The sequence below is a fragment of the Acanthochromis polyacanthus genome, chromosome 13 (assembly GCF_021347895.1).
Source record: "Acanthochromis polyacanthus isolate Apoly-LR-REF ecotype Palm Island chromosome 13, KAUST_Apoly_ChrSc, whole genome shotgun sequence".
NCBI lineage: Eukaryota > Metazoa > Chordata > Actinopteri > Pomacentridae > Acanthochromis > Acanthochromis polyacanthus.
Genome location: NC_067125.1, coordinates 12,311,844 through 12,337,281, shown reverse-complemented (window position 1 = coordinate 12,337,281; position 25,438 = coordinate 12,311,844). Strand labels below are relative to the sequence as shown.

The window sequence follows — 25,438 nt, the reverse complement described above, 5'->3', positions numbered from 1 at the left end:
TATCTATCTATCTATCTATCTATCTATCTATCTATCTATCTATCTTCAAAAATTATTTTGACAGATGTTGTCATTTCACCGTCTGGTGTAGCTAAAATATGCCGAATATTACGCACACCTGAACATAATGAATGCCTCACTTTAAGCCACACCCCTTTCTCAGTCAAGTGATCGGGTCACCTGAATCCCATTAGCTAATACTGACGCTGACTATCGAGTTGGAAAAATTTGCTTAAATCTCATATTGACCAAGCCACAGATGTGTCACATTATCATGTGTACACAGCCCTGTCTTCACTTTCATTAGGCTTTTTTTTTCTTTTTATTGACTTCTTAAATACAGCGAAATTTGGGATGCACAAGGGCACTGTACGGTAGAGGAAGGAAGTGGTTTAATCGTAACTTGCCTTCTTGCCACTTCGGTTTCCTCCATACCACCTATGTTTTGGTGTGTTTGTACAAGTTCCTCCCAATTAGTTTATTTTTAGAGAAACAAAGAGGCATCAAGAGAAAAGAGTATACTCATAATACTTCTCTCTGTTTTTTATTTTTATCTGCTGCATGTGCATTGCCTGGACTGTGTTCCTAGTTTTCTTTTATTTTGAAAGCTATCAGTCGGAGGCGGCGTTGTCTCCTTCGCTGTCTGACTTGTCCTCGGGTCCGCTCAGCTGCAGCAGTACAGACGAGAAACCATGGAGCGCAACAAGACGCGTTGGAGAGACTCACCAAGCGGACGGGAAAAGTGCCAGTTTCAGATCTGTTTATAAGTCACTTTCAGCGACAGTGAGCAGATTTCGGAGAAACTGCAGGTGGACATTGAGTTTTTTCCCCCAAGCGTGCGTAAATTGAGTTGAGAGGTCTGGAAAGGAGAATAATATTGGAGAGGCCAGCAGCTACCAAAGAGCGGGCGCAAAGGAGTTCTAACAAAAAAAGAAGAAAAAACACAGGAAAGCGCCCCAAGGGGAGACGAGCGCCAGGTGGATAGAAATGATTTTTGTGTTATTTTTCCACACGCATCTGGACAGTTTTGGGAAAATGTGGCTGGTGTGCGCTGCGTAAAATCTCCGATTTCGTTGCAATTCTGATGCCATTACAAGGAACAGTTACTTTTCTTTAAGGAAACTGAGCAGAGCTGAGATTTCTCTGAAGAAGGAGGCACTGAGCTCAAAGTGAGAGCCAGTCACTGAACAGTTAGGAACCATGGTGAAGTTTCACAACTCAGACCTATGGATAGCCTGGATGGTCATTTTCTGCATGGAGGGTGAGTTATATGACGCTTACACACTTGTGTCCCCAACTACAAGCACTGCACTGTTATAATAATAATGATAAAAATTCAAAAGGCTTACAGCTTTAGTATCACGTGGACAAATGGTTTTTACAATACGTCTGCATCGGTAATGCAAAAACAGATGTATCAGGAATTAAATTGTGCCTCAAACTCAACCTCTCCAAGAGCGCGTGCCACAGCCACTTGATCCCACTCTTCCTTAATACTGTATGTTTGGATGAGACTGAAAAATCCCCCACATGTCCACATACAACAACAACAACAACTAAAGCACCGATTTAGGTTGACTTCCCCCCCCCCCCCCCCTTACTAGTCGCCATGTCGTCTCTCTCCAGAGCACTTTTGACTGTGCACATCTTATCCATAATGCGCTCTGCTGCGCCTGATGCCGCTTTTGCGCTTTACAAAACCCAAAGATTGAAAAACAAAAAAACAGTTTGTCTTTTAAAACCAAAGTCCTGCCAGTGATCTATGAAAACAGTAGGCTGGTGGGAGTGCCGGTGTTTTGAAATAGAAACGGAGCAGACGGTGGGAGGGTTGCGCTGGTAATCCGTCCGATTAACGTGAAGTGTGGTGACCAGGCAGCACAGGAGAGCAGGCAGCCCCAAAGGAAAATCAGTACATTTCTATAGTTCTCCTCTGGGAATTATACTTTGTGCGTGTGGAAACGGCACGACTGGTGACCTTAGATTACTCCTGCTGCAATCTAACAGTGTTCTAATTGTCAGTGAATGTAAGTTTAGTGAGTCTGTCACACTTTATGTAGGCTTTAAAATGGGATAAATCAGAAATTATGAAAAAGCTTTGGTTCATGCAAAGAATTTTGGGAATATAATGCAAAAAAACATTCAAAACTAATCAGTAAATGAGTCCAATTTGTTTTCTAAATGTATTCCTGCAAGTGTGCTGCTGGATAAAGACAGTTAAAATACTTCACTGAAAGTGCAGCTGTAAGTTTAGATAAAATAATCCACAACTTTTCTGTCACATAATGTTCAACTGTTTATTAGAAAAGTGGCAGAGCAGAGCAGAGTGAAGAAATGGTTGAATGTCGACCAAGTCTCCACAGAGCCTCCTGTCAGGACACAAAGAGCTTTTCCACTGAACCATGCAAACACACACACACACACACTGGCCTGACATGTGACAATTTGGACAGAACAATTGTGTGAGATTGAATTTAGTCCTGATTGCCCAGGTGTTTCACTCTGCTGCTTGCTTATTTAGCCGTACACCTCTGCAGTGAGTGGTTGTGTGGTGTCTTGTCGGCTTTACTCAGGGTTACACACACACACACACACACACACACACACACACGTTTGTACTTCTATCTTAGTGAGGACATCCATAAGCGTAATGCATTTCCTAGAGCCTAACCTTAACCATCACAACTGATTGCCTAAACTTAATCCTTACCCTAACCAAACCTCAATTCATACCTGTTCTCTAAAAACAAGTCTTCACCCTCAAACATGGCTGTTTCAAAGTGAGGACCGGCCAAAATGTCCTCACTTTGTAAAAATGTCCTCACTTTGATAGTTAAATGCAGAAAATGGTACTCACCATGTAGCAAGTACAAGAACACACACACACACACACACACACACACACACACACACACACACACACACACACACACACACACACACACACACACACACGTAGAGAACAAAATCTGATTTTTCTCCAAGTCTGTCTGTTTATCTGATGAAATGGCTCAGGATGAAAACAGTGGATTTTGGTCACTCCTTCTCTTTTTTTCTCCCCCCAAAGTGATCACATGTCTATCCAAGACAGAAGAGTGTAGCTCTGCACCGAGTGAAGGTTTCAGTCCACATGACTTTAGAATCATTGTGAGTTCAGCAGCTCTATTATCAAGCCGACTTGCTCAGAAAGAAGCTGCCTTCGCTGGACAGTGTTTCTTCTCCGCTCCTGTGTCTTGGTGGGGAGCTGCCAGTGTTACTATAAATAAATTCTGATGCAGCAAAGTCAGTATTGATTGTGGTTGCTTGTTTTGGCTGTGTGTACCGACCTCCACTTTTTGCATGTCAGACATTGTCACTAGATTGATCAGATCAGTTTGGATCAATGTTAGCGGACACTCAATTGTTTTGAGTTATTACACTGTGAGATGTGACATGTATGGCTTTTACCTCACATGTTCATTTCTGACTTCCAGGAATTCAATCAAATTAAAAAAAAAAAAAAAAGATTTCTGGCTTTAAGGCAGATGTGAAAAGAGGAAAGTTTCCAAAACTAGAAAACTGTCAGCGACAGACGGAGGTAAACTTCATAAGTGACTTGGACAGGCGTCAGTCACGGCCTAGTTTGTGGCAGGACCCTTCGTACTTTCAGCATTAGTTAGAGGACATGTCATGGCCCTTTCAGCCGTCAACGGTCCCCAGCTACACATGAATATTGCATCCTCTCTTCTCAGTTAGCAACGGGCATCTCACAGCTACACTGGAGAAAAGTTGTTTTGTTTGGATCTTCAGTACTGAAAGCATTTGACTAAAGTTACCAAAATAAAGAATACAGGCTCTATGCTAATAAACCGATTGGTTCGGCTGTCATGACAAACACTGCCGGCAATACCAGCACAGAGCTGCTCTGTTCATGATGCCCCGATTTAATGATCCACCCAGAACAACCCTCAAGGGTGTGGCAGGGGCCGATCAGGGGGGTTCAATCAATTCAGCAAATTAAATCCAAGCAAAGGTGGTGGCTCTGAACTTTTCAACCGCTTTTGTTTGTTTTGGATGTTTGCATAAGACATCTTCTAGAACATTTTACATTTGCATACGCAGAAACGTTCGGATTAGCCTCCGGGCTTCAATCCCGCTGTTTGGAATAAAGAGTCCAGTGTGAACAAAAAGTATTTGAGCTTTTAAAAAAATAAAAAGGACAACATGGAGTGTTTGTTGAGCTCATTGACATTCAGGGCATTTGTGCCTGCATCAAAGCTGAACTTAGACCAATTCTCTTCTGCACTTTCTCTGTGAGCTTGTTAACCTTTGAGGCTCTGCTTTAAGTCCCGGTGTGAAATTAAGCATCAAGCCTGTTTTATGTTGTTTACATTGTCGTGTATGTTCTGGTTGCTGGCCTATTTCTTCAGTCAGTCTGTATGTCTCTAAAATATGACTCACATGTCTTAGTTTTATTGGGTTCACATTAGAAGTTGGAATGGTTTTGTTTTCTCAATCCACAATAAATTCAGTTGACAGTGAATTGTGTCTTACATTTACCCATTATATCTGCATCTGTTTTCAAAAACAGCAGGTCCAATAAAAAAGCGACATGCATAGCTTATCTGTAAAGCCATGTTTATTGGGATGTTTCTGTTGCTGCTTGAAATCTGCCTTGTTTTGTTGAGTTAAATTTATTCAAAGATGAGAGTGAACAGAGTGACAGGAGAATAACACATTAAAGAAGTGGCACAGCTCAGCAGACCATTTAACACGCTCTGTTTTTGTAACCACAGGTGATCTTGCACAGATTTTTTATTTATTTTTTGGTAATGCCATGCAACTAGCGCCTAACTTAAAACACGCCTCTCCTCCTGCTAATGCGTATGATAAAAAAAAAAAAAAAATCTAAAATCCCGTCTGTGTCAGTTTCATCTGATAAGTAGTGTTTTTTTTTTTTTTTTCCCCTCCTCTTTCCGCCTGCTGCTAAAAAGGAGCAGCTGGAACAAGAGTGTTGGACAGATGGAACTTTCCACCTCGATTATTTTTCTCACTAAAAATAGCCTCTCAAAAAATTAAAAGACCTCTGGGACCGCTTGCAAAGTGCATGTGCGTGTGTGCATGCGTTTGAGCGACAGAGGCGCAGGGAACTTCAGACGACGTGGTCCTCAGATGATGGCAGCAGCGGCCATCCTGGGAGTGTAAATGAATAAATGATGGGCAGATATTTGGAGGAGAGAGAGCTCAGCATTTGCCCGGTCCCATGGTCTCTTAAGCACACATTAAACTAGGCCCCAAAGAGTCCACAGGCTGCTGTGCAACACGGCAGTTGGCCAAGCATCTGGGGCAAACATCTGATGTGGTCAGTCCACAGAAGTTTGGAGGATTGGATGTTTGGGGGCTTTGAGGTTTCGGGTTTGGTTGTACCTTTAATCAGAGTGGCAAATGAGGGGAAACATGAGTAAATCATGAGCGCGTAGGGAGCAGGGTGACGATGCTGTTGATGCAGCAGTGGAATCAGTTGAGTGTTTGTTTTTTTTTTTTACTGCATTTGGGTTAGATGAGGAATGAGGGTGTTTGGGAAATGGGGTGTCACTTATCAAAACAGCGGCTCATTTGGAGGCAGTCAGTGCATTTGTCAAACTTGTTTTCAAGTCGGGTTTGTCATTTAAAACGTGTAATGTGGCAAACACTTTGGTTCCCGGTGCACGATCGTTCATTTCAGACGAACTGCTTTGTTACTGCTACATCACTCTGTAAAGAGGACATTGTGTGACGGAGGCTTTTATTTTATGACACGTAAGGCATTTCATGAGTGAATCAAAGCCGTGCTGCGGTAATATGAGCAGGAACCGGTTTTATCTCTGTGCTTCAACCACAAGATCGATGCTCTGAGCAGCAAGATAATTTCTCTGTGGATTAAGCGTGATAATTGCACCATTGTTAGAGCTGATGTTAAGTTAAGAATCTGCGAAAGGAAGCTCTGCTTTAAAACTGAAGGGTGGAAATGAATCACTGCAGTTCTTCAATATTGCTTTGCTTACAGGTGCAGAAGGATGATATCATTCAAAAAGGTGAAGAAAAAACCCCATGACTAGATCACAAAGCATAATGGAATCTACACGCTTTAAGGGTATATAAGAGTATCTTGGTCTGTAACGTACTGTGACGGGTTGTAGCATTCAGATGGGAGTATCTTCTAGCTTGATTTTCCTTTCGAGTGTGTATGTGTGTGTGGGATGAGCCCTGGGCTTATACATATTTAAAGCGGATGTCTTCTTCATGTCGTGGCACCCTGAAGATCCTCTCCTTGAAATGAGCAGTTTTGCTATGCTGGCTCTTGAGCTTTGACAGGGCCTTTGCTGACAGGACTTGCACATCACATCAGTACCTCAGGAGATGTTGGGTACGTGCAGACACAACATTAAGGTGACCACTTTCACTTCTACAAAACTCTGGAGGTTTGAGAAGTGACGCTCAGAGAGCTGAGCCTCTACAGTCATAACATCTGCCATTTTAAACAGTTGTAAGCTTAGTTCTTATTTATGGTCAGTGATTGTTCCAGAAGCTCTGAACAAGCAAAGAAAGAGCAAAAAAAAAAAAAAAAGACTCTTCAATCCAGTAAATATGAACAAAGTCATGCGTGTAAGTCGGCGCTCTAAGCTGCACTCATAAACCGGGGCTTTCCACAGAATGTGATCTAACAGAATAAGTATTGTTTCTTTGAACTGCACGCTCTTTCATGTGCCATATTATCACTAAAATAGCCTTAAATTTATGTAGCTTTTTTTTTTTTTAAATTGAAATCACAACCATATAGTAGTTGTCATTTGAGAAGGCTGGCGCTTACTGCAACTGCACAATGACCTTTTCTTCCTCTGTTTATCCCCATAAAGCTGGTTAAAAATAATGCTGCTCTCTTTGTCTGTAAAACGTTTGCTCAAACTTTCATGGCCACAATCAATGTTAATTGACGCACAATTCACAAAAGCCCTCCCACACCATTCACTTTCCTGTGTGGGTGATATATCGCAGCTTTCAGTTAGTGACTGCCAAAGAGTCGTTAAGTTGATCTCTGGTATTGCCAAGAATAGTTGCCGTGTTTATCATTGTAAGCCTTTATGAGCTCAGATCAATGGCGAAAGGAAATGCTCCCGTGCACACATTATTCCCACAAGTATGCGCTCACAGGGTGTTTGGTGTTGGTTGCTCCGGCCCTCTTATTCCCTTGGCAAATAAATTAGTCGATCCCAAAGGATCAAGGTTTCCCTTGGACTGTAATGACCTCATCAGTTTGATCCACCAATCACAAATCTCCAGGTTCCAGACAGTCAGATTGTCTCTTAGGTTCATTAGGCAGATGCCCGCTCTGCAGTGGGTTCGCTTTTGTCTGCTCAGCTGTTTGTTCTTTGTTCTGTACAGAGTAAATTTGCCACTTGGTAAGTTCCCCCTATTCTAAATGAATGACAAAGGGTATATTTAAACAGCAGCCTTACTGTGCACAGTTAATTATCCAAAGCACAGAAGGCACTAGTGGCTATTGTTTGTAATTAAACCCTTTGACTTAATTTCCTCCCTAGAATTGGTAATTAATTCCTTCAAATAACTAAAAAGAGCCCTGCAATTTCTTAACTTTTCCTGCCACTAATCATGATTTCTTCTTGCTGTGATGCAATCTAGACAATACACTTAAAAAAACAGAGAAGTCATGTTAAGAGAAACATGACAATGAGGCAAATACTGCAACATGTCTCAGTCCAACATCAAATTAAACTGTTGCAGATTAGATAAGAATGGCAGTAATCATCACTAAATTAAAAGAACAAGACGTAAAGTAATAAGGTAAAAGTTCAAACGGAGAACTGAACTTGCTCCTGTTGCAGCTGTTTGGGGTTTACTGTCACTGGCATCATCTGTTCAGCCACCAGCTGACCGATAACATCCAGTCACATCCATCCAGGTGTTTCAGATGATCTTTATAACCGGTCAGCTCTCACTGCTGCTTCCACCTACTGACTGTTTACGATCACTGGGACTTCACTACCATGTCTCCATCACCCATTCATTACAGTGCAAATTGTGTCAGGATGGCAGCACCCATTTCTAACACATTTGGACTTTACTTTTGTCCATCTTTAGCCACTGAAGCTTTGGCTTGCTGAGGTCTGGGTTCATATATGTTGAGTGTTGGGTAAATTTGCTGTGACTCAGGCCCTGTTTACACGAGGACGCTTGCAGGTAAAAACGTCAAAATATTTCAACAAAACACCCTATCGTTTATACGAGGACGGCATTTTGGAGGCTTAAAAATGCAAAAATTTGAAACCGGCCTCCAGAGTGGAAAAGTTGAAAACTCTCTGCCGTTACGTTTCCGTCTAAACAGCAAAACGAAAAACTTTGCTGGAAAAAAAAACTTTGCCGAGATCTGACCACGTCGCGTACGCGATTACATCACATACGCGCGCCGGTGCTTTGGTTAACAAAGTAAACAAAGATGTCGTTTTGGGTTTTTGTGGCTTTGTAGTCCAAAGTGGTTCGAAGCAGTAGTTCGACCTCTTCGTCTGTCCAAACAAAGTTCTTCTTACTAGTCGCCATCTGACATTTACTGTGGCGGAGATCCGAAAAGGGAGATGGTATGCATGCGCATAGACATGGCGGAGTTTTATCACAGCGCCACCTAGCTGCCTGGCATGTATATCCAATCGAATTCCACACACTATAGAGTCACCATATATACGCAGATTTCCTTCAAAACCGCTCGTCTAAAAAGTGAACACAAGATGCCACTTTTGCGTTTTCTGTTAAGACGGTCCTCATATAAACGTAGCCTCAGACTTGGTAGTGATTACCCTCAAAGAGCAAATCTTTTTCCACCACCTCTAGCTGTAAAACCATCTGCCAATATTGGTCAGTTAGTTGATATGAGAATCTCAGAGTGCACATAGAAAGCACATCATTTAGTAGTAATCCGAGAGCATGTAATTTTTTTTAAATAGCACAAATTACTTATTTAAGCAAACTTTTATCTTCTTATACCTATCAGATCTAGTGATATAGAGTGCGGACAGCATCAGGAAATGTGATGGTGTGGCCATGGTGTTACATTTCTCACCTGAGGCTATTTCAAAGCACCAGTGATTAGCGCAGCGTACAACAACCAGAAACCACACTACTCCTCTGAGAGAAGCAGGCAGTCTATTCCCAGTGATAGACAGATACGTGAAATGTTATAGTAGCGGGTGCTGCATCCCCAGTAGGCCTAGAGCAAGGATGCAGATTCAGCTGTGGGTGGTTTTAGGTCAGAGCTTCCTGGCACGAGTGTGTCCTGAAGCAAGGACTATTTATAGGTATTTTCAACTGTACTCCCTGGTGTACAGTGGCCTTGCATCACTAATTTGAAATTGATTGTTAATTGATCCACACAATGACTAAATGACCTTACAGCACTTGATGAACCCAGGGGGCTGAACTGGCTGGTGTCACACTGAGAGAGAATGCAGATCCTGTGACCTGCTTTGAGCGCATGGTGATCCGATCTTGACCAGATAATTGTACGTTCTCCGAAAATAAATGGCGGATAATTTCATATGCTAGATGAATATAATTTGGTAAATTGCATACCATTCCACTTGATGGACTCCTCTGTAATGGCTGCCTCTAATGTTAGGTGCTTGACTGAGAGCACCCACCGATAAATTACTTCTCTTCTTTGAGTTTTTAAAAGCCTTCGAAGGTCAAAGATCTCAGACATGCAGTGATTTCTAAAAAGAATGGGAAAACTAGCCAGCATTTGCAAGCTTCCTGCTGCTGTGTATACAGTCTTTCCTTTGTGTTTAAAATTTCCTTAACTATGTCTTTATCCCCCTGACAGCGGCATTTCAGTGAAATCCTTTGCTGCTTTATCTTTTAAGATGAACTAATCCCACTTCTTCTAGAGTGATGTGGTCAGGGTGAGCATGAACTGAACTTGAAACCCTGTGCTTGTTGTCCTGACACTCAAAGATGTTATGCTGCTAATGGAGTGAAAATGCAGAATACTGCATAGAGAATAGTGTGGAACTAAGTGAAAAGGGGACAGATTCTACTGCATTAAATATGCCCAGGGCTTTTCACCACCATAGGTAATTTATAAACTGACTTTTGGGCTATAACAGTGCTGTTGTACTTCTGCATTTCTCTAATTCAGTTTCTCTACTCTCAAAATGAGAGAATTCTGTAGAATTCCAATATTGATATATTGGTGGATACTTTTTTTAAAAAAAGTATATATACATAGGGTATGATAAAGTCAAATTGAAAAGGAAAAATTATGGGGTCATTGTTTGTTACCTTTCCAGCAATGTATCTCACACACTAGTTACAGCAGCATACTTGGAAGACACCATTTGACTCCGCACCACTGTCTCCTCAGTTGTGATTCATACTCCCCCAGATGTGCTGCAGACTGTGCTTAGAATATTGTAAACGATGGAGTCAGAGTTGCTCTGCTAGGCAAACTATGCAATGGCACTGATTCTAAATTACTCCAAGCTTTTTGTTAGGGTTATGTTCTGTAAAAAAAAAACAAAAAACTTTAAAATAGGCACACATCAATCAATTAATCAATCAAACCTTTATTGTCATTGCACACTTTCGTATACAATGAAATTTCATTTGAGCTGCCCTGCCAATGGCAGCTTGGGCTGCTGCACCTTTAGGAGCACGCCTGTCTTGAGGAAAAGGAAAAACAAAGACATTGGGATCGGGGTAGGGATAGCAGAGGGTAAAATGGAAAAAAAGGTTCGTGATACCAAATGAGACCTCCAAGGTTGGGAAATTCAATTTGAGAACAACATATGCTACCGTTCAAAAGTTTGGGATCACCCAGACAATTTCATGTTTTCCTTGAAAGCTCACACTTCTATTCATGTGCTAACATAATTGCACAAGGGTTTTCTAATCATCAGTTGGCCTTTCAACACCATTGGGTAACACAATGTAGCATTAGAACACAGGAGTGATGGTTGCTGAAAATGTTCCTCTGTACCTCTGTGGAGATATTCCATTAAAAATCAGCTGTTTCCAGCTAGAATAGTCATTTTCCACATTAACCATGGCTAGAATGTATTTCTTAAATGTTACCTTCATTGAAAAAATGCTTGTTTTTTTTTTTTTCAGAAATAAGGACATTTCTAAGTGACCCCAAACTTTTGAATGATAGTGAAATATCTCTAGAACATATCAGTTGGGGTCTACAAACAGGAAAAAAAAAACACAGAGGTTGTCCAAACTCATTTAGAATAAACGTAGGAAGGTGAATGTTCAAACTGTTCCTCTTGTAGTCTGTGTTTCATGCTTAAAACAGACTAAAATGACTAGTTTGTACTTTGACCTCTTGGTTCAACTCCCCCTGTAGAAATTGGTCAGTCGCTGCGTTTCTAAAGTGCTTTTATCCAAAGTGCTTGACAATGACTGTCAGGAACAGTTTGGGTTTCATTGTCATTTGGACAGAGAGAGCTTTGGGTCAAACCAGTAACCCCTTCTTTAGTGGATCTATGCTGCATCTACACACGTGGACAAAATTGTTGGTACCCCTCAGTTAAAGAAGGAAAAACCGACAATTCTCACTGAAATCACTTGAAACTCACAAAAGTAACAATAAATAAAAATTTATTGAAAATTAAATAATCAAAAACAGCCATTACTTTTGAATTGTTGATTAACATAATTATTTAAAAAAACAAACTAATGAAACAGGCCTGGACAAAAATGATGGTACCTCTATAAAAGATTGAAAACTATTTGACCAGAGTGACATGATTAACTCAGGTGTGTCATTTAATTGACATCACAGGTGTTTCCAAACTCATAATCAGTCAGTCTGCCTATTTAAAGGGAGACAAGTAGTCACCCTGCTGTTTGGTGAAAAGGTGTGTACCACACTGAACATGGACAACAGAAAGCGAAGGAGAGAATTGTCCCAGGACATCCGAAAAAAAAAATTATAGACAAACATCTTAAAGGTAAAGGCTATAAGACCATCTCTAAACAGCTTGAAGTTCCTGTGACAACAGTGGCTCATATTATTCAGAAGTTCAAGACCCACGGGACAGTAGCCAACCTCCCTGGACGTGGCCGCAAGAGGAAAATTGATGACAAATTGAAGAGACGGATCGTTGGAATTGTATCCAAAGAGCCCAGAGCAACCTCCAAAGAAATTAAAGGTGAACTCCAAGGCCAAGGTACATCAGTGTCAGATCGCACCATTCGTCGTTGTTTGAGCCAAAGTGGACTTCATGTGAGACGACCAAGGAGGACACCACTGCTGAAAAAAACTCATAAAAAAGCGAGACTGGAATTTGCAAAAATGCATGTTGACAAGCCACAAAGCTTCTGGGAGAATGTCCTTTGGACAGATGAGACCAAACTGGAGCTTTTTGGTAAGGCACATCAACTCTATGTTCATAGACTGAAAAACCAAGCATACGAAGAAAAGAACACTGTCCCTACGGTGAAACATGGAGGAGGCTCAGTAATGTTTTGGGGCTGCTTTGCTGCATCTGGCACAGGGTGTCTTGAAAGTGTGCAAGGTACGATGAAATCTGAAGACTATCAAGGCATTCTGGAGAGAAATGTGCTGCCTAGTGTCAGAAAGCTTGGTCTCAGTCGCAGGTCATGGGTCTTCCAACAGGACAACGATCCAAAACACACAGCCAAAAACACCCAAGAATGGCTGAGAGAAAAGCGTTGGACTATTCTAAAGTGGCCTTCTATGAGCCCAGATCTGAATCCCATTGAACATATGTGGAAGGAGCTGAAACATGCCATTTGGAGAAGACACCCATCAAACCTGAGACAACTGGAGCTGTTTGCTCATGAGGAGTGGGCCAAAATACCTGTTGACAGCTGCAGAACGCTCATTGACAAATACAGAAATCGTTTAATTGCAGTGATTGCCTCAAAAGGTTGTGCAACAAAATATTAAGTTATGGGTACCATCATTTTTGTCCAGCCCTATTTCATTAGTTTGTTTTTTTAAATAATTATGTTAATCAACAATTCAAAAGTGATGGCTGATTTTGATTATTTAATTTTCAATAAATTTGTATTTATTGTTACTTTTGTGAGTTTCAAGTGATTTCAGTGAGAATTGTGGGTTTTTCCTTCTTTAACTGAGGGGTACCAACAATTTTGTCCACGTGTGTATGTGGCGACTGTGGCTCAGAAGTGTTGTCTGATTGCATCCACTGATACATCAGTGAAGTCCAGCTGTTTAATACAGTCTATTTTTTTCCCTGAATATCAGCATGTGATTGTGGCAGATTGAGTTGATTTTCTTACTCCTGAAGAAGGTTTTCTTTTGGTTGTTGGTCGCCCTGTTTTTACTTGGTTGCCGTGTTAATGTGTTTCAGGATCCCAGCAAATGGAGGGGGCCAAGGCAAGACACGAAGTCTTGAGTCGTAATAAACCTAACAGTTTCAAGTAATATACAAAATTCCAATAAATCCAACTGTAATATGCGTGGCTAACCACACAAAGCCTCCTTTTTTAAGTTCAAGGCTGGCATCACACTTTATAAACCACTACAGTGTTATTGTCTGCTTGGTAAGGACACCAAAATGAGACATCCCTGCAGGAGTGGAAGGTGAGCTCTGGATGCGACACACCTTGGCACTCGGTAAATGTGTGTTAACTGCCTGAATCTCTCCCTGTAGGAAAGGCTGTGCAGCAGCTCTCTGTAGTTTCATTAGAAGTCCTTGTTTTGTACGGTGCCCTGGAGCCTCACTCCTCCACGAGCTTTATTCTCCGGCTCTCTCGCGTCCATAATACAGGTCCAACTTCTTTTTCTCTCCTTATCATGACCTATATCCCTCCACATTCATCTTTATCCTCCTTGTATGCTTGTATTTATGTCTGCTTCACATTAGCCAGTTATCCAATTCCACTGTCTTTTACAGTCTCTCTTTTCACTCTCTATTTCTCTCTGTCTCTCTCCTTTCACACAGTCAAAAATTCTCTCTCCCTGCCTCCGTTGCTCTGTCCTCCCACACACTCTGTCGACGCACAAATGACTTTCCAGGGATGAGGATGAGACTGAAAAGTGGTCCCCGGTTGTTCTGTCCTTGCAAACAACGAATGAGCATGTCAAATCTGATGCATGTGAACATCCAGGAAGAATGGCGCATTAGGCACACAGTGAGAGTGAAAGAGAGAGAGAGTGAGACAGAAAGAGGGACAGAGAGAGAGAGAGAGAGAGAGAGAGAGAGAGAGAGAGGGATCCCATCTGTGCATTGTTACAGCAGACTTCACCCTAACATTGTCTCTGTTGTATCCAGTAGAACAGGAGGGGGCACCAGGTGGGACTTTGACAAAGTGTGGAACAGACACTTGCACAGTTTATGCGTGTGCGCACACACTTTCAGATACGCTTGCAAACACAGACATACCTTTGCAGTGCATGCACATGCCTACACAAACATATACAGAAACACTGTTAGTTGCCAATATGTGTCCATAGGGCACAGGCATGCACACGCGCACACACAGACACCTGAGACCTCAAACAACTTCATACAGAATTACTCACAGTTTGTACATTACAGAATCTCAGTCTGCGCTTATCCTACTGAGGATGATTGATGTTTGCATTACTGCCCCGTAGGGAAAGTCAGATTTTTGTCATTGCACTTATGCAGTTTTGCATTACTTTCTATGAATTTCGGCGAATGATAAAGACTAGTGAGCTTTCAGTAGGCTGCCAGGATGATGTGCGGTAGTCAAAGTGGTAGGACCTGTATCCAATCGAACTTTTTTGTTGCAGAACTATTTATTTGAACTGTTTGTTTGCCAAGAAAGGTTTAAAATCTAATGAAAAGTCATAGCTAAAATGTAGCCCGATTTTTATCTTTTGGTTTCATCATGGAACACCATAGTCTTCCCACCTTCAGTATACTGCATGCAAGAACCTACTGCCAGGAAGTCACTGTTTTGTCTTGAGATGGTCACACTGACTAACACACTGAACCGAAGTATCGTAATGAAGAATCCAGTAAGGGGGCAGTGAAGAGACGGTGGTAAAGAATTTCGGAAGTTTGTGAAGTGGACGGTTAGTAGCTGGACAAACCTTCACCTCAGCCTTCATAATTAGAATCATTTTCTGCTATAAATTATGGGGACTGGTCTATTTAATTTTAAAGATCCCATATTGTCTCACTTCTCCTCAAAATAGGTCTCTCAGTTTTTCAGCTCAAAATACTGCAAAGAGAGTTCATTTCACCATGACTGTATGGGCATCTGGTTTTAGTCTTTCTCTAAATAGGCTGTTTCAGCGTCTGTAGCTTTAAATACAACTGAGCTGCTGCTCTCCACGCCCTCTTCAGGAAGAAGACTCTCTCTGCATCTGTGACTGACAGCTAACAGTAAAACAGTCAAATGAGTGTGAGTCGGGATATTCTATTGCTTTTAACTTTCCCACTTTTCAATTATTTGATGCGGAAATATCCCAGAATTTATAGCATGTGTATATGGTGAGTTTGTCAGACAACATTGTGATTACAGAATCGGTACTTGCAGTACACAATTAGTTTAGTGGCTATAAAGTGACTTCTGGTTAGCAAATAGTCTTAACAGGCTGTGTTTTAGTCACTATTTCATACTCATTCTGTTGTCTGACAGCAGAAACAGAATTAAATGTAAATGTTTAAACATAGCATACAACAGAGCAGGAAAGAGACGAAATGATGTTGGCACTGGCTGAGTTTAGGTTTAGCTGAAGCACAAAATGCTCTTAAAGGTTTACCATCTATGAATGCCCCTCAGTGTTTCCATTACTGCAGAGGTCTGACCTGTGGGCATACAGTCAAAGGTAATGGTACATTTAGCCAGATTAGCTGCATGATATTCTAACACTAAGGATTTTCCTGCTGTTGTGGTGACATTGTTATCGCTAGTACAAGTAATCCACTAGATCTTCAGATGTTGAGACTGCATGAAGACTGTTGTTTAATATATCCTAACATATGGGACCTTTAATATGGCGGCTCAACAGTGACTCCTGTATACAGGAGTATTAATGGTCAGCAGCATTTTTCTCTTTACTCACTCGGATATTTTCTGAGCTGCTTAGCTTGATGACACTTTAGCCACTAAAACTTGTTGACACCTTATGGTAAACTTTAAAGGTCAGATGAAAAAGAGGAGATGACCTCTGTCATTTTTTTTTTTACACCCTATGAGACCTGCTTCTCATGGCATACATGTAGGCAGTGTTAGTCTAACAACAATATAAAGGGCAGTGATATTGGGGGGGCACCATATGCCGCTGTGCCCCTTCAACCCTTAATCCATACTTCCACTGTCTTAATCTGGTTGCCCCCCTGACAGCCTGGAGAGTGGTGGTGTTGGGGGCAGGGAGACACTGTCCAGTCCGCTGCACACTGCTTTGTGTTTGTAATGTACTCAATATGCAAATCCACTTGGCCCCAGATAGTTGTAGTGTCAAAATATGAGAGGCCAAATTCACCGTCGCCAACACTAGTCCACACACGAACACACCGACATACCTACTCGCCCACACATGCTGACACAGAAAGATCCTTCAGCCCGCCCTCCCTCATGCATTAACATCACCAGGGTATTTCACAGACTTAGCTGATAATGCCGGATAGTAGTATTGTCACAAACCACGCTGACATACTGTTTGTGTCCCTATTTCTCCACTACACTACAAAAAACCCCTCTTTTAAGTAGATCCCAGCTTTGCAGGAGCTTTAAATAGGCGTAACATAATAATGGAATATCAGTCTTCATGCACATGACATCAATGGTGGCAAGGGTTGAGGGCAGAGACACAGAGACCTGACACTGATTATATTTTGACACCTTCATAAATACAGATAATAGCTCTGTGATTAAAGGAACTCGCTCTAAGATGCTTCTAGAGAAGTGACACTGAGTGCTAATGAGCATACATACCAAGTGTCAATGAGTGGCAAGACTGGTTGCTGTTTAATACCGCTCATACAGCCGCTATACAGTCACTTAGATCACTTTGCAAGACCGTGTTGTTCTTCTTGTTCACAAAAGAGGCTTTTGTCACCTCGAGCCTAATGCTGTGTCTCATTAAAGGTTTTGTGTCGACTGTCAGAGTTGCTCTGAGAGGTCGAACCCTTTCTATTTCTCGACAGAGATTTCTGCAAGCTATTAAAAAAACACCAACAAATATTTTAGAATATATGAAGAGTAGAGAGTTCTAATGGAAAATGAAACTGGATGTGATCCTCTCGCTAAACAGAAAATATGGCTGGAAGGGTGGCAAAAGATGTGCATAAGAAGAGTACACATAAAGCACTGACTAACTTGGTCCATGCATGAAAATATCTGAACACTCCTCTATAGCATTATTAAAGGTAAAATTGATTTTGACTATTTTGTATTGCATCACTTGGTGTAATGTTCTGAAAAAAAGGAGAATATTGATTTCACACACTTCGATTTTCTCAGCCAAATAAAATGATTATATTATAATTGTACTGTGAAACAAACATGTTAATGTCTCGCCTCACTGTGGAATTACAAAAAGAGAAACGCTGATCAGGATGCGCTTTCTCTATTTTTCTTTTTTTTAGCAACAGACACCTTGAATCCATTTGTATCCCCAACCTTCTGTAATTTGGAACCCAAAGTTTATTAGTACACAAATAATCCTTTGAAGTGTTACATTCACATGCAGCTTCCTCTTCACGTGCTCCATATAATGTCTGTTCAGTTCCTTTTGAAGTTTTCCCCTTTTGTTGCCTTTCAACATTTAATCACGGTCGATATAATTTTGCTTGGTGGACAAGAGTTTATAAGTGACAACTTTGAATGAAAAGGGGAAAACTTCCAAACTTTTTATAGGCACAGTACCTTTTTTTTTTTTCTTTCTCTCTGCTGTGATTGTGTTTGAATTAAACGCTCCTTGTTGCTTTTATGTGACTGAGGAGGCTGTGACTTATACTCTGATGAGCCGGGGCTGCTCATCCCTGTCCAGCTTGCCTGCTAAGAGGTGATTTGTGAATATGGAACAATGTGTAAACTATTAAGCAAAGGTCCAAATCATCTGCTAAGATGGGCTTTGCTACAGATTATGTCTGTCATTTGGTCGGTGACCCTATTTATAGATTATAGATAGCTTTGGCTTTATTTGATCAGTTCAATGGCACACGAGCACAAAATCGCATGTGAACAGAGATGCGTGCCTCCTGAAGGGCAGTTGTAGGATGACACGGGCAAAATGTGATTTACCTTCCATCAGTTTTTCCTCTTGTTGTATGTCTATACGTTTCTGCACAGTTACCCATCGCAGGTAGAATGTGTTGCAGAGAAATCCAGCTCTGTTGAGTGATACCTGATCGAAGTCAGCCAGTCACCTTAAGCATGTCTCAACAGAACCACAGAACACAGTCTGATATTGTCAAGACAAGCTTAGACAGAAACACACACTTGAGGCAGACGTGTTTAGTCACACAGGTAGCAGACACAAAGCGAGAATGATGGCGTAGCAACAGAGGCAGCTCTCGACACGGCTCTGAAAGGCTGGTTTCGATGTTAGTGCTCTTTAAATTAAAGCAAGCCAAGAGAGTGTGTCTTTCCTGTGATAAGTAGTGGATTGGATTTGAAGATTTTCACACAGGTTTATCTTCCCGGAGGGGCTGGCGGCTCTAAAGATATGTAGCTTGGTAGGATGTGCTCTGCTGCCTGCTAATTTCCTCTTGATTGTGGGTGACAGTCTGCCAGCCAGCACCCTGTGATTGGAAATCGTGACAGGGTACATAAGGGATGGTGAGATCAGATAAATATGATTGTGGGAGCTTGTTTACTATTTATATGCAAGCGGAAGCTATTTGAAATCAGATGCGGTGCAAAGCGGGAGCCACTGAAGGGGTCAAAATGTGTGCAGTGTGATCAAACTGAAGCAGAACTTTGTCTGAAGAGAAAAATATTTTCAAAACTGGTGATTGGTGGCCTAGAAATATTGGCACGAAACTACATGAATGTTGATAAAACGGCATCATATTAGAAAATGTAATATTTAGACATTTCAAAAGTTTGTTCTGTGTATGTTTGTTTATCAGGTTGTCAAAATTAGTAAAATAATATTCAAATATGTAAATATCTTGAATTTATTAGTTTGCTCCTGTTATGACTTCTCAAGATGTTTGAGCAGGATTGTGGCTTTTTTTTTTTTTCAAATGCACTGAATTCACAGCTTTTTGGAGCTTCATGATGTTCTTGAGGAAACTGAAATAGAATGTATGTGTAGCAATAATTCCTTGTGTGGCAATAATGCAACTGATTGTCGATACCTTGGAAAATAGATTGGTTTAGTATTCATTGTAGTTTTTGTTCCTACATTTTTTTCTGACTTGTTTTTCTCTGTATTGGTGTCTTGTCTGCCTCTGTGGCTTTTACACATTAGTTGCATGACATAATAATGAAACCAATAATCATAACTCATCAATGAAATGATTATGAATGAAATTTGTGCCTTAACCAATGTGCTGTCGTTTCTGTTTGTGCACTGTTAAAAAGCTGGGTGTTCATAAACAAACCTGGGTCTGTACATGTAAAACAAACAATGCGCTTACCATAAACTATGCATAAAATATGGACTGAGCCTTCGGGTCTGAAAAGTGAAACCAAGACAGAAGTCACTCACATCTGCATTGTTTTTCTTAGCCAACAGAGGGGTGATCTCATTGAATGGAAGCCTATAAGAAAATGACTTCACATCTTATTGATTTGTTACCTCAATAAAGATCTTACCAAGGATTTCAGGATCTCTGTCACTATTCCAAAGACATTTTGAATACATCATGATGTTCAGTTTGTAAATTATGGGTGTATGTGGAGGAAAATGGTCAACAATAGAGGGTATCTTTTCGGAAGGGGCCACATTGTGATTGATGGGTCGCTGCTGTATCACTGTGGATACTGAGATCCATCATCTGCTTGTCACTACCGTTCCAAAAAAGCAAGATGGAGATAGCCAAAATCCAAACTCTAGGCTCACAATGATGGTCCCCAAGTTAATGACTGGCATCACAATAGATACATCCATCTTTAACCCTTTTACTCACAACAAGGGTCAAAAGTGACCCATCTTTTGACCCGTGTTGTGCGTCAAAGGGTTAATGTACAGTCTGTGGTTCCAACACAACATTATTCCAATGTGTCACAGGTATGCTTGTACACAAGAAGGGATGGAAAGGGGAGATGGGAGGAAAGGGAGCAGTGGGATCATAAATCGAGTGAAGCCTGACCATTTAAACATGCTAACCAGGTAAATGCTCACAACTATGCTCCAGAGTCTCACAACACAATCAAATTTTTAGCCTTATTGAGGTCTGATAGTAGCTCTGGCATGAATTTTTGCTGTACTTGAAATGATTAGAATTATCTACTCTTGAAGACCAACTTTGCTGTCCAGGAATTGAGAATCAAAGAGGCTGAGGCATGTCCAAAGTAAAAATACTTAAGCACAACTTCAAATAGACTCGCTAAATAAAATCAAGTATCTTTGTGTTGCACAAGTGCAAATTCAGAGTTCAAAGTGGTCAAAAAGGGTGATTGTATGTTTGTGTTCCGCTGTTCCTACAAATGGAGTCTCCTGGCAGTATTTATTTATTGTCAAGGCCTCCCATATACACACATTAATGCATACGCACATACTCACTCACACACGCCAAGATGTACACATCCACACAATGTCAAACAATCTAATTAGCTACCATCTAGTCAATTGGGGTAATTACCCAGAGACTATTAAGTCGTTTTCTCCCTGTGCACTATCACAACTGTAATTATGGCAAAGCAACAATGATGTGCAATTACAGTTCACTGTCATCGCTCCACAGTGACGTGATGTCAGTAAAGATGGCAGAGGGAGTGCTGGGATGATAGAGAATCACTCTATATAATATTAAGGTGGATAGAAATTGCATTGTGGAACAGAGGCGAGCTCAGTCAGAGAGTGCAGAACAGGGAGTATCCTCAGAGGGACCCTAGAGTCGCAGTCTAACTCTCCATAAACATATCTCATAATCAATGGCAGAATATCAAGTGATCCATCTTCTCTGGCTTGTAAACGGTTGACATTTTCCCTTTATTAAAGCTGTGATATGAAACGCAGGATTTTAATGATGACACGAGATGATCAATGACTCCATTGTGCTTGGCTGGAGGGTACTTGAATAACGTGGGGCATTGTCCCGTTTTAGAACGATTTCTCCATATTTAGAGGCTGATATCCCCCTTGGAATTTGGCTTTCCAATAACCTGAGTTGAGTGTGGGTCTCTTCCTCTTTTGTGCATTGTAAATAAGTAGAATAGAGCTGCGTCACGCTTTGGGAGCAGGAGTGGAGACGGGGCGAGGCAGAAACGGAGAGGATGCAGCATGTCTTTATTACTGTACCACTGGGTGACGAGAGACGTGGTGATGTGTGCCACCTATTAGAGCACAATGGGGAAAAAATTACTCTTTGTTAAAATGAGGATAGTGTGGAATAGCGGGCCCCATTGAGACTGCCGTCAGTGTTTCTGCACAGCCACATGATAGCTATTCACCATTGTTACAATAAAACACTGCTTAGATAAAAGCTAATGAATGCAGGTTGCATTGAGGAGCCGAAGCAGGAACAGATTACACCGCCGCTGTGCACAGCAGGGAAGGAATGCAAAAATGACACCAATTTTAATTAATCCTTGTTTAAATTAAGATGAAGAATTAATACTGTGAGCTGGCCGTGCAGATGAGATTAGGTGCGTTTGATACATGGTTTCATAGCCGGTTATCAAAAGCACTGTGAGAACATAGAGCGGAGGTTTGAGAGCTGAACTCTTAAAGAATGTAAAAGAGACAAAGACGGGACCGGTTGACTATAGATGGAGAGCTGAAAGTGAAGCTGAGAGAGTAAATCAGCGTTATAGACAGATTTCACACCTGGTTTAACAGTCAGTTTGATGCAGGACTCAGGATAGACGAGTCGGACGGTGCACAACGGTCTTCAGGCTGCAACCCTGTCTCTTAGGAACTGTGTGTATATACTACTAATTTGTTTTACCAGTTATCTTGAGAGAAATGTAATTGAATCCAGTATTCTATTAGGTGCGGTTGTTTCTTTTTTCTAGGCAACAACGTGCTACGTTCTTCTATGGAGCTCATAAGCAGGTGGTCTGGTTGGATGGTGAGTGTTCAAAGTGCAGGACTTTGACATTAAGATTTATATCCTGAGTTTCACAAGTTGTTAGGATCATGCAGCAAAAACAAATTGATGTTGTGCCTCAAGACACTGTTGATGTCAGTGTACTTCAGCAAGACCATTATGTTTCCTAACGAAGTACACCTAGTGCCTAAACATAGCCACGATGCTCAAGTTGCTAAGTGCAGACAATGTAGGGGAAACAAAGTAACTGGATTGTCAGAACGAAAATGTTCATCCTCAACATCTTGTAACTTGCTCAGTTTTGTTTCCTAGGAATTGCATTTTGACTCTGTAAAGCTGACTATAAGAAGTTGAGTAATGGAGGAAAAAGTGAAAAAAAAAACAAACAAACATGTTTTATACTATCAGTGTATTTACAAATTGCCCAGACATGCCAATTAATAAAGGCTCCTCATTATGTTACATGGAAAACTATCCAGTTGCAATTATAGGTCTTCAAACTGTATTTCTGTTGCAGTTTACTTGTATAGAAAAGTAATTTATTGGAGACTGAGGTGACTTGCAAGATATGTAAATATATGACTTTGTCTGAAACTGCAAGAACAGTATAAATGGTTTATACCTGCTGAAAATGACTTCAAAGTGCAGAGCAATGGAAAAGACCTCTACCGAACTCCTTAAATAACTGAAATATGGGATGAGACCGTAGCTACATGTTTGCTGCTGTTATCGTCAATGCTGCTTGTTATTAGGTAATCATATATGTGTTGGGAGTCCTCTTCATCAACACAAGTCATGATCTTTTCACAAAACCTAACCACAGAGTTTTGGTGCCTTAACAAATGGTGACTGAAAGCAAAAAATATAATACAACAAATTGGAGTAGTAAGTAAACAACATGGAAAAAAACTGTGAATCCTGGTTGAGGGACCTGTGTCTGGTTAATGAGGGATTTGTCAGCCGAAATACCACCAACATTGTTGAAAAATTGTGCTTGTGGAGTACGCAGAGCATCCAAAATTGACACCGGGGGTCATGACCAAATGTCTGTGAAAAGCTGAGTGAGACTGTTAATGTTCTGTTGTCAGTGCCGTAAAATGACATATTTTTGTTTCAGTGACAAAACCCTCTAATGTTGTTCTGACAGCATAGCGATCATTCCCAAACCCCAACCAAGTGTTGATTATCATTAGCATGACAATGAAGCTCCCCAAACCAAAACAAAGCACTAATTTGCATCTAACCCATAATTTCCCTCAACCTGAGCAAATAATTCAGTGTCAGAATCTTACCAAAACTCAAGCACGGCATTGCCACATCATAAAAGCAGTTTAAATTTTACCATTGATTGAGAATAGCTGTTAGGTGGCATTGGAAAAGACATAGTTTTGTGTTTAATTTGGTGTTTCCTTATTGTATTAATTAAAATGAAAGCTGAACTATAATCTTTGAAAACATATTAGCTGTTGTGCACATTTGTGAGGTAAAAAAAAATACTGATTTAGACAAAATGGTTAAAGTGGAAACATCATTTTGATGCAATGAGTTGGTGTAACAATGTTGGTAATTGCATCAACTTATTATGCATCACATAAACTGAAGTTCCTGCATTAGTTGATTTAGAACTGAATTCAAGTTGAGGAAACTGGCCTGATAATTTCCTTTTTTCACACTTCGTGTTCAAGATTTCCTCCCCATTATTAACATGCCTCAGTAAATTCAAATGATGAAGGTGTAATTAAAATAACTTCAACTGTAGACAAAAAGCAAAATCCTTTAGCTCAGTGTAGTTTGTTGGTTAAACACAATCTTAACCTAAAAACACTGATGCAAACTGTTGTGTTGATGTATTTTGTTGAGCGCAAACATTATTTATCAGAATAGAAATGAGATTGGAGAGCTTGCAGCAAAGAGGAGCAAACCTGAGCTCTGGATAACAGGATAAAGCAGAATGAAGTCGATTTGAAAGTTGAATTCAGTGAAACTGGGGCTGCTAAGATGACCTCATCCACCTGCGGTTATCTGTTTAGTTTGTGCCTAAATGAATTTCTCCACTCCTCCTCTTGTATTCTACTGTTGCCATAAGCTTGGAAACATCTGCAAGAATTCCCCTCACTATTAACACTTGTTTGCTTTGCGATCCCTTGATCTTTTGCTTTCTGTTCAGAGGGCAGAGGGCCTTTAACAGCCAAAACGCTTGATTTTTCCTGCATTTTCTTGTCTTTCTTTCTTCCTACCCTTGTGACTAATAAATAATAAAATCATTATTTTTATCCATAATTTGCACTGCATTTCTCCCCTTAGCCTGGTGGAGACTCAGGTGGGCTTGAGTATTAATAGCTTCCCTCGTTTGTGACGTCAGCTGAAATCACACATGCGCCTCTTAACGCTCTGATGGTGTTTTATGTTAGTTAGACACATCACTCTCAGCTCTTATTTAGTCAGCGCTAGATGTAAAGCACTTATCAGCATGAAACTGGAACAAAAAATGTTATTTTCTCTCCTCCTCCCTACCTTTCTGCCGCTCAGCTGCAATGACGTTCATTTTCAAGCCTTTTCTACCTTGTTTTCCTCACAAATAGTGTTTGTCCCTCTTCTATCTGTTGCTAGCCTGCTCCCACTTTCCCTCTTATCACTTTTTTTCACTCTTCTAAATCATTCCGCTCTTTATCGTGAATGTCAAACAGTGTTTTATTCTCCCCCTTTTTCTCCATTTCTCTGCATGTATCCATGTGACTAATCTCTCTCTCTCTCTCTCTCTCTCGCTCTTTCTTCATTGAAAAAGGCCTGCATACTCTGCCTGAAAGCTTTGTGGGGTCCTAAATGCTAAATGCCAGTCTGTCTCTGCCAGGCGCCCGCTTAATGCTGGTCGCCTTGGTGATGAGACCGGCAATCAGGCCGTTCTGCAGCAGACACTGAGGGGTTTGTGATGGAGTGTGCATGTTGGTGCGACTGTGCATGTGTGTTTGTGTCGGCGTACAGTAGATTTGTGTGTCTGTTTTGCCCCCATATCTGTGTAAAGACACGTACCGCATGTAAGGGAGAGAAAGTGAGGGACATGTATTCACTCGCTCATTATCATGTGAATGCATTATGTTTCCTGTCAACATGCCTCTGCCAAACAAGGGCGTCCCTGTTCTCTCTGCCAGGGCTCGAGCGCCACATCTGCCAGGCCCCAACGTGGTGCGCTTCTTCGCTGGCACAATTCACCAGGAGTTTAGCTCCACAGACACTGCTGTTGGCCTCATCTCCATGCAGTCCATCTGTACTGGCATCTC

General features: G+C 41.1%; 1 protein-coding gene across 1 annotated transcript in view; it reads left to right on the top strand.

Moving 5' to 3' along the window:
• The first annotated feature begins 661 nt into the window (after positions 1-661).
• The window catches only part of LOC110960610 (immunoglobulin superfamily member 11), a 114,529-nt gene continuing 89,752 nt past the window's right edge, over positions 662-25,438 (top strand). Inside the window, 1 exon segment of the mRNA XM_022207895.2 lies at positions 662-1,261. Within this exon segment, the coding sequence (XP_022063587.2) occupies positions 1,201-1,261 (61 nt within the window). The 5' untranslated portion in view covers positions 662-1,200.